We start from the raw sequence: 14115 nt of genomic DNA on the forward strand, positions 1-14115 counted from the left end.
CAACAACAACAACAACAATGGAAGCAAATTGCATTAATGGTTCCAGAAACCTTTGTGTGTGCTTGTGCTTCTTATCTCTTTCCTGTTGTGTTTACCTTACCTGACCCCAGCACGCTGCAGCATGAAGAGGCTGCCATCCATCTGAATCTCTGAGGTCCACACGAGCCCCCCCCTCCAGCAGCAGCTCTGCAGCCTGCACGTAGCCATTTGCTGCTGTAATGTGTAGCTGCAACAACAGGAGGAAACACTGATTTTTTTTTTTTTCCCCCTCCAAGATTCAAGATTTACAGTTTGCATGCAAAAAATCCAGAGTGTGAAATTTACACTAAAGCTGCAATGTACAGTACATGAAAAAGAATGTTGCAGTGGTAACTTACAACTGCTGACTATAGACATTACATCTGCATAAATCTATAGAAACAGATATGTACTTGCTTCTAAGATTGAAGATGTGAGTATATTACTGAGCATCTTCTAAGATTGTGACAAATTAGATGTACAACACTGTGGCATCATTCAGGGTCCTGCTCAAATTAGGGATGCTAAGCTATAGCAGATCCTGCTGCCATGATACAACCCAACCTGCAGTTAAGAAATTCCATTTTACAGGGAAACAGTTAAATGGGACCAAAAGCACTCTTAACCCTTAATGTTAGCATATTAATTTTCATCCTAGCATCTAACTGAACATTTTCACACAATGAAACCTAACTGAAACTAAACTGAAGCAAAACAGGAGTTAAGTAAGTAAAATAAAGTTTATTTATTTAAGCACTTCTCACAGACAAGCAGTCACTAAGAGCTGAACAACAAAATAAAGTAAAATAAATAAGAAAATTAAGTGCCATAATAGTAATACAAAAATCAACTTAAGACACAGAATAAAGTAAACAGGTAGTTTAAAAAATAGTCTTGGTGCCACAGATTGAATCTGACTGCTCTATATGTGAGTAGAAGAATTTAATTTAAAAAAAAAAAAAAAAAAAAAGAGCTAAAATCTACTAGGAGCAATGTAAAGAATATAAAATAGGAGTAATGCAAGCTCGCTTACTAGAACACATTAATTGTCTAGCTGCAACATTTTGTATAGCTTGGAGGCGTGAGAGGGATGATTTATCTAAGCCAATAAACAGAGCACTGCAGTAATCTAAGCACGATGACACAAATGCATGAATAATTTTCTCCAGTTCAGCAAAATAGACCATATGCCGCAATTTAGAAATGTTCTTTAAATGAAAGACACAGGAACACAAGATAGATTTTACATGTGAATCAAAGCCCAGAGGGGAATCAAACATTATGCCAAGATTTTGAATGCTGGATTTAATAGTTTAACAAAAAGAAGCAAAGGCTCTTGTTGGCATTTGGAACAAGGTAATTACTAGAGAAACATTCACTAATCCAGGTTAAACAGTGGACTAGGGTGGACAGACTATCCAGCTGGTGAAGCTTAAAAGACATATACAGCTGAATGTCATCGGCATAGAAATAATAAGAAATGTCAGAAAAATAATGAATCAGCTAAATGAAGAATGCAGAAAGAAAATAATAATGGACCCAGGACTGAACCTTGTGGAACACCACAGTTTGGGTGACAATGCTAGAGAAGAACTTGTTCAACCTAACAGAGAAAGTCCTAACAGATAATTAGAAAGAAAACTAATCAAGTAATCTAGTGTAGAGCCCGAGATAGGAGGTGGAGGGGCTGGAACTTCTCCCAGCTCTCATAGGGCGAAAGGCAGGGTACCACCCTGTACAGGTTGCCAGCCTAAATTCACACCTACAAGTAATTTAGAACTACCAATTAACCTAACCCCACTAACTGCATGTCTTTGGACTGTGAGGGGAAACTGGAGTACGAAAACCCATGCAGACACAGGGATAACATGCAAACTTCACACGGAAAGGCCCCGAGCAAGGTGGATTCGAACCCAGACCTTCTAGCTGTGAGGCAACAGTGCTAACCACCATGCCAACATGCTGCCCCGCTTATCCTTTCATTCAGCCAAGACCCCATGCAAACTCTGTCTGTAAGAATGAATAATATGAATAATATCCTGCAAGTGGGAAAGATGTTTATTGCAGCTGGGAAGTGGTGTGATCATGTTCATGAAAGTTTAGCTTGTAGCATCAAGTGTCCCTTACAGGATAAAAACCATGTCAAAGCAAACTGATCAGAACAAAGCTGAAGTTACAAAAGAGAGCTTTTTAAAAAATAAAAATAAATAACATAAAAAATGAGAGAATTTGATGGCACTAAACCTCATCTAATGACAGTCTGTACCACTTACTCAGACATTTCACTCAAAACCAGAAATGTCAACCTCATGCTGACAATACAGGTAATGGCATGGGATCGTCAGAGTCTTTGTTGAGATATTCAGTCCGAACCAAACGGGTATTTGTGACACTGGGCTACACTGCCAGTGTCACAAATGCCAAAATGTTTCATAATGTTGGCATATTATGAGCACTCCAGTTCCTCCCACAGTGTCATCAGGAACCTGTCCTGATTTACCCTTCCACTGACCAAGACAAGTACTCTCTTGTCTTCAGTTTTCACCCACAGTCTCACAACATGCTAAATGTGTGGTTAGAGGATGGAAATAACCTGAAAATAACATCACTATAATTTCCCTTAGAACAAAAAACTTTATCTTGATTTAAAAATGTATTTCACTTTTTCATTTCCAGTTTGAAATGCTCTGTGTATATGAAACTTAACTTGCCTAACTCATTCTCCTTGACAGTATTAAAAAACAATTTTCTTAAAAATAAGCAAAACCTGAGATGACAGTAATTGAGAAGACAAGATAATGGAATAATGGATCCATCAATTGTGAAATTCTGGGCTCAAAGATTTTTGTTACAATTTGGCTGACAGTTGGTGGATATATCAATATGTTTTGTAGTTATTTCCACCTTTGTGTCAGGGAAATAGGAGATATCTTCAATATAAAAAAAATAAGTGATCTGTTGTAATGTCTTTTCAGCTCCTCATCAGACTATCTTTGACTCCAAAACAGGAATTAGTTTTACAGGTGGAGGCCACTTTTCCCTCCTCATCTTTTCTGACTATTTTCTTTTCCACTAGTTTTGCATTTGGCTCAGGTCAGTATCACTACTAGCAGCATGAGGCAATACCTGGACTCTAGAGAGGTTGCACAGATAGCCCAACTCCTCCAGAATGGCACATCAATACATGCCATTGGTAAAAGGTTTGTTGTGTCTCCCAGCAAAGTCTCAGGAGGAGAGGAGATTCCAGGAGACAGGCGGTTAACTCTAAGAGAGCTGGACAGGGCCAGAAGGTCCTTAACCCATCAGCAGGACCAGTATAGCTTCTTTGTGCAAGGAAGAACAGGATAAGCACTGCCAGAGCCCTACAAAATGACCTCCAGCAGGACACTGGTGTGAATGTCTCTAACCAAACAATCAGAAACAGACTTCATGAAGGTAATCTGAGGGCCCAACATCCTCTAGTGAGCCCTGTGCTTACTGTCTGGCACTGTGAAGCCCAACTGGCATTTGCCAGAGAATACCAGAATTGGGAGGTGCACCACTGGCACCCTGTGTTTGTCACAGATGAGAGCAAGCTCACTGAGCACATGTTACAGACCTAAAAGGGTCCGGAGAAGCTGTGGAGAACATTATGCTGCCTGTAACATCGATCAGCATGACTGGTTTTCATGGTGGGTCAGTGATGGTCTGGAGAGGCATATCCATGGAGGGACACACAGACCTCTGCAGGCTAGGCAACAGCACCCTGACTGCCATAAGGTATCGGGATGAAATCCTTGGACCCACCGTCAGACCCTACACTGGTGCAGTGGGTCTCTACACTGGGTTTCTCCCAGTGCACAACAATGTCTCTCCTCATGGGGCAAGAGTGTGCAGGCAGTTCCTGGAGGATGAAGAAATTGACTGACTCCCATGTTCGCCTGACTTAAATCCAACAGAACATCTCTGGGACATTATATTTTGGTGCATCTGATGCCACCAGGTAGGTTGATCATTTTCATTTCCATCAAACGATCTGGCATCCTTTCGTTCCTAACACATTACCCAGTCCATATCAGTATAGTACAGTATATCAGTATATGTATATAAAAATACATTGGTATATTTGCCAATGTAAAAGAGGCAGACAACAGGAAATACTGACACACAACAACCGCTTAAGACTTTCGTTAAAATGACTCAGGCCATTATTTTAAGAGGGTGACGATATGACACCTATTGCTTTTCTTTCCTACTTACTTTGTATTTGTTGACACTTTTTTCATGCATAATTGAAATATTTCATGCCTCCAAAAATATTTCTCTTCTCAAACTGTCTGCAGTCACAAGACATAGAAATTGTGCCTGCACATCAAAACAGGATAACAAAAAATGTATTTCACTGGAAAACAAAAGATTAACCTTACATAACTTCCTGCCAGTTCAGGGTCTCTTCCTCTCATCTGTGCCAAGGATTTTAATAAGGCATGCTCTAGTTTGCTTCATCATGCTGGAATAAAGATTACCAGAATGTAGAAAGCAAAGGGACAAGCAGCTCAATCACACAATCTGTATTAAGACTTTAAAGCTTAACAGGGTTATTTTGGGATACTACCATCCCCTAGCTACTTTCATCCAGTGATCCGTCACTCTGTTTCCCCTGTGTAGCTAAATCCCTAATACATAATAAAGACTTCATTAAAGCATCTGACATTATACGCCCTACTCAGTAAATTATGTGCTAATGATTTTTTTTGTACCTTGCTTGACTTTTATTGCATCACTGCACTGAATTTCTACACAAAACAAATCGAGGGACTCATTTTTTAGGTTCACTGCCCCATTAATACACAAACTGCTCATGTACATTCAAACTGTATAGTAAAGTATAAAGATATGAGGACCTTTCTTAGTTTTCAGTCTTATGCACGCTTCAACTCTCTTTAATCACACTTGTAATTTGAGTATTATGCATCAAACTTTTAAAATTTAGGGGTTGTCAAGTTTTAGTTGTGACATAAAGAGCACACAAAAAGGCAACAGGGCACATGACCAGAATATGCTGCTGATAAATGAACTAAATTAATGACTTAAAATCTGATCTGTGATGAAATGCTGCTTTTATGATTCTCATTATGTACTCCTACTTTGCTTAAATGCACATTTATCAGTACAGGTTTACTGTAATCTAACATTTGCCTAAATAATGACTGCAGGTATACTGACCAGACCACTCAGACCATTTAAAATCATACAGCTGATTTGCCTTTAAAAAAAAAAAAAAAAAAAATTATAATGAGGCTCTAAATGCCTGTTCAGCTTTGAAGGTTTTACAGCCTCATGAGACAACGTTGGAGAGCACATAATCTTTAAAAGGTGAATCTGTAATAAAGTCGGTCCACTGAATATTTACACACCATTTGCTTTTTTCCCTTTGTTCAGACCTGTGACGCCTGATAATGAGGTGAAAGGTTTGTGTGTGTTTGTGTTTCTCTCTGCAGCACGTCACCTGGAACCTGGTGAGTAGGAGGGTTCACTTATTTTTAGCTCTCTAATGTCTTGTTTCATTTTTAACTGCCTACTTTTTTAAATGCTTTTACTTCATTTCCCATCACATGGTGACTATGGTGGTGCTCATATTAAACATGATCAAAGTTTCCAATAATGAGGTCAGCATATATCAAAATAATCCGTATGAGCCAGAAGCTCAGGTTTCATGCAGATTGCTCTAAACGATCCAGTTCATACAGTTTTTTCTACTCTTGGCTGCGATGTTATTGAAAATGCATATACCTAATATGGTCATCACAGGCACACAGGTCTGGCTATGGGCAAAGACGCCCTGAGAGGTGTACTGCAAAGTGAGTTTAATGAGACGGCGAGCTTTGCTGACCTTAAAGACAGTTTTCCAGTGTCATGAAGGTGGCTCTCTTTTTACTTGGTAACTGGTGCTGAACACATAACCTGCTCAGTAGCAGCTTTTGTTAAGACTTTTGATTTAAAATGGTCTGGAAGAGCTATGTTTTCAGCAGTTATATATGCAAACTGTTGAGCCATATCTTACTAAAAACATGAATGAAGCCCTGCTGTATTTACAGCAGTGCAAACTGAATTTGCATGTGTTCACTTGGTGATGCAGAAAATGCATAAATGTTTTTATGCTCAGTCCTAATCTGCTGATAAATCGCCAAATTAAGTGATTTCTACATGTCCTTTATTAGGCTATGGGAGAGTCTCAGACATGAACACAGTGAATGATTTTTAATGTTTAAATGTATAAAAGGTTTCAGAGATCTAATGTGCAGTTCATGTAAGCAATAAACAGCAGCACCAAGAAATAAAATATTATGTGCATGATTTTCTGCTCTCATCTTCTTTGCAGCAGCAGGGCTGCTTTTTACTGATAGATTATTTTATGTTCTTTATAAATCTCCATCACCTGTTCATCTGATAATATCTGTTTGGAGTAGGCAGTGCTCAACTGATTCATTCTGTTCAGAAGAGTGAAATGACGTGTTAAATGCCCACTTTTATGTGAGCCTGCACAGAGTCTGAAGGCAGCGGTCGCGGCTTGGGTTAAAAGAGAAAGCTGATAACCACCATTGTCAAGCCAGCTAACACAATGAAAGCCTGGCATGGGGAACTTGCTTCGTAGTACACTCATTTGCTCATCTTCTGTGCAGACCTTCGGTTTATGAGGAGCAAACAGCTGAACAGAAGAGAGCGTGCTAAATCTTTTTTTTTTTTTCTTTTCCAGACAGTGAAACTGAGGGGCTGCACCAAGGCCCACTACAGGATGAAAAATAATTGGGTTCCCGGGTGGATCAGTGGTGGAGCAGGTGACCACATATATATGCCGCGTTGCAGTGCGGCCGGCGTGGGTTTGAGTCCTGACCTGTCGCCAGTTTGCCCGCGTGTCTTCCCCTTTATCTTTCTTGTATATTTGCTGTCTCCCTCTACTGCCGACAAAAGGCCGCAGTGGCCAAAAACGAAAAAAAAAAAAAAAAAAGAATTATTTTATAGCTGTGTATCGTGCAAAACAACTCTTGTCAAATCTAAGGCTAAAATATGGAGCCGGAAAGGGCGTAATAGATCCACTCTCTAGCAATAACTTCTACCCTCATCTGTGTCAAACTAATCTAACAGCAGCTACCCGCAGTAACAAAACACTTCTTGTAGTTAGTTTAAAGCCACAATCAATTCTGTCTCAGAAAATGCAATTTGGAGCAGCTACAGAAAGGCAGTTGCATTAACTGCCTATTAACACCACATACAGAGCTTTGCCTTGCCAAAGTGGTGCACCCTGAGCACATAAATCGGCCACTTTACATTACATTTTTCATTAACTTGAGTGTATTTATGCAGTATACACAACTCACTTTGTTTTATTTGAACACATTTTGTTCCACAGAAACTGAATTAAATGTTTGAAATAATGAAGCCACCAGAACTTTCGCCATCCTGTTTTAAATTGAGTTTAGTTGAGCTATAAAAGAAAATCAAAGCAGAAAAACTCTTACCAGAGTAGCTCCCTGAGAGTCCTGCTGGTTGACCTCCTCTCCTTGACTCAGCAGTTCCTGAATGTCACCAATCATCTTCCTCTCTGTCGACGCTCGCGTCTCGTTGATCATTTCCTGGGTGATGCCTGTCAGTCAAACATGCAGGCAGAGCAGCCAGCGTTAATCACAAGGGACACAGTTTGGTCCAGTTTAAATACATAACTGCAGCCTGCTGACATGGACAGTTTTTGATCGGAGGCAAAAACAACTTGGGTATGATACTGCCAAGACTTGTAAACAAATGTAAAAGTCTGTAAAACCTTTAAATGGCAGTAACATCTTATTTTTTTTTTACATTAAACAGGATGTTTTCAGTAAGGAGCAGTTTCCATAAGTAGGAAGTAAAACAGAAATGAGTGCTTTTTGTTCCCTTGGACTGTTAAAACTAAAACAGTAATCAAAATGTTAAAAGAAATGTGTAACTGGTAATAATTAAAAAAACAATGCTAACACTGAAAGTGAATTTAATCATCACATACTGTACATTTTTTTTTATATTTGGCAACTGAAAAAGCAATTATTTCCTGTAGAACTGTCTGACAATCAGTGGAGAGCTGCGTATATTTGGATTTGACTATCTAAAAGAAATAAAGTGGCCATTTTCTCCAGGTAGCAGAGTAGTTTATTCTCATGCTGGCTCTCCTACTACGTCTTGGCAAAGAGGTTTTGTTTGCAAAGACGATTTCACCCAGTTCAAGCTCAGGTGTTTCTGGATGTCGCTGCCACTCTAAATTCCTCCTTTAATCCATCTTCCTGCTGCCAGGTAGGACTAAATACTGAGACCGCCACACTTCAGCAAAGAATTTATCCTCCCGTGGCTCAGTGACATACAGCGTTAATTAAAAGAAGTGTCAGTCAGGACTGTGACTCTTATATTCTTGCAGTGTGACTAACAGAATATGTGAGTTAACCTCAGAATGGATCTGCTGCATGAGGTCAAAATACCTACATCAGAGCAGCCCATGTTGTTCATATAACCAAAATAAACACCCTACCCTAATTGAATAAATAATTTTGAATTGCTGAGTAACTGGATACTTATTCATCCTTAAAATGCTGTTTATGGAGGACACTCCACTGGAACTGGTCACTTTTATTTGAAATAAATTGTAGAAGTCAGGTGATATTTGAGCACCTGTTAGGTCACAGGGCTGAAATCCTGCAACCTTTCTCAGCAATAAATTGGGCAAGTAAAGCTGAAGGCAGATGCAGCCAGTCGTCAGCTGACACAACTCCTGCTGCAATGTCACACACTTGTTTTTAGCAGGTGCCACATGTGAAGGTTAGCAATCGTGATGAAGGCACTTACAAGGGTGAATCAAATTTGCAATCAGTCAGCTGGAGGGTTTTTAAAAAACTCACGAGTCAAGGAAAAGACAGGACCCCTTTATGCGATTTAATTCATGCCTCCAGCAAATATTTTCTTCTGTGTTTTCTGTTGTTCCTGTCAGAAAACAACAGTCTCTCAGGTACTCATGTCACAAATTTCACTTCTTTCATATTTTGATTTTGCTGCAGTGATGCATCGCAGCCTGAAAAAAAAAAAAAAAAAAAAAACCCACAAGGATGTAAAAGATGTAAAAACATACAAATATTCCTCATCATCAAACAAAGTAAGTTTCCCTGTTTTTAGCTTTTTCAAGGCACGTACATCACCAGTGGTAAAAGTGGTTACATCAGTTTCAGGTGCTGCAAATACGCTTTTGAGGTATAAAGTAACATTCAGCTAAATGAAAAAGAAAAAAAAGAAAAGAGTAGACATGAACATCATGTGCAATGAAAAGGGAAAAGAAACAGGACCCCTAACCAAATAGTTCATACAAATACAATGACAGAAGAGTGTCACAGGATATGGTCAAATATTCACCCAAAGCCATGGACCAGTTGTTCATTAGTGTGTATGTGCAGCAGGCTTATATAAATATATTAAATATATTTTCCACACATAAGGCAACAGAGTGTCCTTTCTTGGGGCTACTTGTTAAAGTAGCATCTAACTTAAATGATTAAGCAGAAAGGAGCTTTTCTTAAACTGAAATGTCTATAACTCTTAATAAAAAGCAACCATATTATCATACTGGACACCTGGTATGGCAAAGCTGTGGCCATTTCCGGCAGTGGTACTGTTCTGAAAGATGCTGAGTGTTGTGATGGCTGCATAGCTGGCTAAAACTGGGTACACTGCACTTAACAGCACTTGTATCCATTTTGAATTTCATCTTAAAATGTGCATTTATTCTAACAGAAGCAGGGGTTAAAGTGGGATCTGGAAGGTGGGGGAACCCTAAGATCGGGTGTAGCAGTGAGTAACACAAAATTACTATACTTCAATTTGTTTTACAAGATGTTTCACAAAAACATAATTCACTGAAACATCATGTGTAGATGCAATATCTGATTTGAAAACAAAGACAATACACTCTACAAAATTTCCCTTGCTGAGCAGAATTTATCTTTGAAAATAATCTCATCTTCCTCTCCTTTCCTCTCTTTCTTACATTTTTCTCCATCTATTAGTGTCACATATTAATGTTTTTTTCCTTTCTCTGGGAAATACAGCAGCTTTACATTAAGCTCCCAGACATGTTTTATGACAAACTGTGCAGAAACAGTTTGTGTGCTTGGTGTTATTTGTTGAGCTGTTTGAAATTACCTGGCACCTAAAAAAAAAAAATGTTACTGTTTATGCTTGCTCCACTTCAGTAGCTGGGTAAGTACTGCGACCGCACCTTTATGTATACATCATGAACGCATCACAGGGATGAGAAGGAAAAAGGGATGTGCTCATGGTGTAAGCAGGCCGTGGGATGCCTTATTTATTTATTTTTTTTATTACTGAGCAAGTATCTCCAAGCTGTCACTGGAAGCAACAGCAGGCTGCAGCACATTCAGTAGTAATAATGCATTAACCTGCCTATCAGATTTAATTACCTGTTAACTGAATGTGTTGAAGCTTTACAGTGATACAGAAGAGATAGCAGGGACTAGTCTGTGGACAGACTCTTTCGAGTGTAGCTCTGCTATTATGTGGTATTCTTCTGCTTTTTAAACCTAATCTTAAATAGCTTGGTCCTACACTGTCTGCAGACAGATAAATTAGATAAGGTTTCTTCCCACATGGCAAACTGACACCAGCTTATGTGTTGGATAAGCAAAACTTGAATTTGTGGGGATATAAAACAGCAAAGCAGAAAATAACAATCTTAGCAAGTTACTCAAATGTTTAATGACGCAGTCGAACGCCTTCTCCAAGTCCACAAAACACATGTAGACAGGATGGGCCAACTCCCACGCACACTCAAATATCCTGGAGAGGATAAAGAGCTGGTCCAGTGTTCCACGACCAGGACAAAAACTGCATTGTTCCTGTTGAATCTGAGGTTCGACTAAGAGTCCCACAGGCTAACCAAGCCTGATAGGACTCCTTCAGCTTGATGGCTCCCTTCACCTCCGGTGTCCACCATCTGGTTTGGGGATTACTACCACGACGGGCACCAACCACCTTGCAGCTGCAGCTCTGATCAGCAGCCTCAACAATGGAGGTGTGGAACACGGTCCGTTCGGACTCAGTGTCCTCAGCCTCCCTCGGAATGGTGTCGAAGTTCTGCCGGAGGTGGGAGTTAAAGATCTCACAGACTGGGGCTTCTGCCAGGTGTTCCCAGGGTAACCAATTAATATCCACCATATTATTGGAAGCATGCTCATTTCTGGGTTCTTATAGTGAAACTAATGTGCAGGACATAGTGATTTATTAAACATGTGGCCCTGTAGAAGACTGAAAAGGTAAGAAACTACCATTTTGCTGTCTACACACTCTTAATACAACCTGAGGAACTATTGCTGCTGCTGCACTGGAAGGTTTTTTCCTTTCAAAGGGTGATTCAGAATAGGCCAATGATATTCAAAAATGAAAAAAATATTCAGAATATGTAGAATGCATTACTGTCCTCCCTTTATTGCAGGTTTGGATTTTACTGGGGCTTATAAAAAAGAAATTAAAAAAAACTGCATTAGCTGTGTCATGCCCCACTCCATTTTACCCCTCCAGTTTGAGGTAGACAGATCCCTTCCGAATCACTGCAGCTCATCACAGATGAACTGGGCTCTACGGGGAAGGATCAAGGAAGCACTGAATAAGTCGATGCTGCATATCAAGTGTGTGTGTGTCTGTGTGTGTCTGTGTGTGTGTACTGGAGAGAGACTGGCTGTGTTGTGTGCCCATCCCTGCAGTGTCTCGGGGGAGAGAAGTCTTATCCACCAGTACAGTGCTGAGAACATTACGGGAGCAATTAGCAGCACCGCGCTGCTTTTGATCAGCTTAATAATCATTCTTCTCACCTACTGTACCACTATCTGCATTCTGCAGCTCGAGAGATCCTATTGTAAACTGAGAACCTCATTTTCGAGTGTCTGTTTTCCCTCTCAGAGTCACTGCTCTCTGTGCATTTCCAATAATACCTCACATTCACACAATGTGACTTCATGTGCCCAGTTTGTACTGTTAAAAAAAAAAAAAAAAAATCAAAATGATTAACCTTATACTTGTTTGCAAGTGCCATAACTAGGCTTTTCTGGCCTTTAGTTATCCAGGGAAATATGACTGAGCACTCCCAATGCTCTCATTCAACACCCTGAATCTATAGTTTCCTCCTGTTTACCCCCAAGCAGCTCCATCATGCATTTGGTATTTAGTGTTATGCTGAAGGGCACCTTCACCAACTTAGGAAAGTTTTACTTTTTCTTTCCTTTTTTTTGTTTTTGCTCCTTCTTCTGAAGCACAGCTTAGATCAACATCAACCAAGAGACTCACACAAGTAAACAAGCAGGTGAGAACATGTGAATAAGCAACTAGTTTGGTAAGGCAGCAAGCTGTCCTGAAACACTCATGACAGCTAATGTGGAGCTAATTTCTGTGTTTACTCTATATGGGATTCAAAGGAAAGCATGTGAAATAATTTATGTACTACTGACATTTTTTTTTTTTTTAAAGCTGTTTGTTGAATCTCTAAAGCAGAGGTAAGAAGGCAACTATAGTATGACTCAGTGTCAAAAAAGATTAAATATGTATAGGATCCAGGATATTGTGCACACATATTTAATGCTGGCAGCTGCTACGTGAAATTCCTTACAAAGTGGTACACGGTGCTGCACTGATTGCTTTGGTCACGAGCAGACTGCCACGGTCGCCTGAAGTTAACATGGAAGACACCCACTTGTCTGTAAATACTCGCCAACTGATAGCAAAACTGGGAAAAGTGTGTCATAAACTAGAAATGGAGACTGTTTGCTTTCAAAGTAAAGGCCCCTTACTGTTACATCCAACATCTTTCAAAAGGCGTTACCTTTATTTTGAAGGTGACCAGTCTCTGTTTTGGTTTGCAACTTTGCATCATTTTACTGCCACTTGGCATATTATTCAGTATACAATTTAATGTGGCAGAATATTTCCTGCCAGAAAGCAACATTCTCAAATCTCCATTCAGTACTGGTAAGAAAAGTCTAGCACACAGTCTGCAAAGCAGCAAAATATCATTTGTACATGTTTTCACGTTAAAAAAAAAAAAAAAAAAAAAATCAATCTTCTCATCAGAAAGAATTAACTACATTTCCCAAAATCTGCTGCTACTTTAAATGGGACACACTTAAGCAGCCAGTTCTTACTACAGTACAGTGAAACACCCCCTGCTGTGAGTTTTTGTTGCTTTGTTGCCAGCCGCGAGCACACATGCCAGCTTGAGGATGTAACCATTTACCAGGAAACAACAACAAAACACTGAAAACAGCTCGTGTTAAGAGGCTTGATTCTACTCCAGTGGAAATAAATTTGTCTGTCGCCTCAACCGTCTTTGTGCGTGTCTTTTTTCACATCACGCAAACAGACAGAAATGCAAACAGCACAAGTTTCCCCCTCCATCACTGAGGTGCAGTTGTGTCAGTGCTGATCTCCTTGAACTCTTTTTCACTCCTGTTGCACAGACAAACTGTGGCATCTGCAGCTGTTTACAGTGACACAGCATGAATATACAGTATCCTAATCTACGCCCCACTGGCAGAGAGAGAGAGAACTTTGAATACTTTGAGCTCCTCAGAGTGTCAATCATAAAAACTGTGCCCGACACTATGTGCGATCTGAGGTCACGACTCCGCTGCCACCTTCTTTAGCAATCTGTTCTTGTGACAAGCAGTCTTAAGACTGCCAAAAGCTGCAAGCCGCAAAGGTTAAAATAAGCTTTGCACCTTCCTCCCATCCTGTCCACTTATCCATCTCTAATTTCTGCTAGATTCTTCTTTTAAACAACCGCCTATTATAGCGTTCACACTTTATCTGTGTTTTTTGTTTTTGGACTCTTTAAAGTGTTAACGTGCAAGAAAGCTGATTAAACTGTCTGTCTGCTTTACTTATATTAGGACTAAAAACAGTAGATTTACATTGCTGTGCTACAAGGATGAGCAGCTTTTAGACAGGATACCATGTATTTCATGCATTTCTAGTTTATTCAACCAGCTAGCCTCTGCTGGTAAATTCTTAAGGCTATCAGCTGTCATTCGACCTGGTAAA

General features: G+C 39.8%; 1 protein-coding gene across 1 annotated transcript in view; it reads right to left on the reverse strand.

Annotated features, from left to right (window-relative positions):
• Positions 1 to 14115, reverse strand: part of ppp1r16b (protein phosphatase 1, regulatory subunit 16B) — a 92611-nt gene that overhangs the window by 5292 nt on the left and 73204 nt on the right. Inside the window, exons 6-7 of the mRNA XM_030729916.1 lie at positions 7518 to 7642; positions 101 to 226 (exon numbers count right to left, since the gene is read on the reverse strand). Coding sequence (XP_030585776.1) covers positions 101 to 226; positions 7518 to 7642 — 251 coding nt within the window. The remainder of the gene's footprint in view (positions 1 to 100; positions 227 to 7517; positions 7643 to 14115) is intronic.

The sequence above is a fragment of the Archocentrus centrarchus genome, chromosome 5 (assembly GCF_007364275.1).
Source record: "Archocentrus centrarchus isolate MPI-CPG fArcCen1 chromosome 5, fArcCen1, whole genome shotgun sequence".
In the NCBI taxonomy this organism is placed as follows: Eukaryota; Metazoa; Chordata; class Actinopteri; order Cichliformes; family Cichlidae; genus Archocentrus; species Archocentrus centrarchus.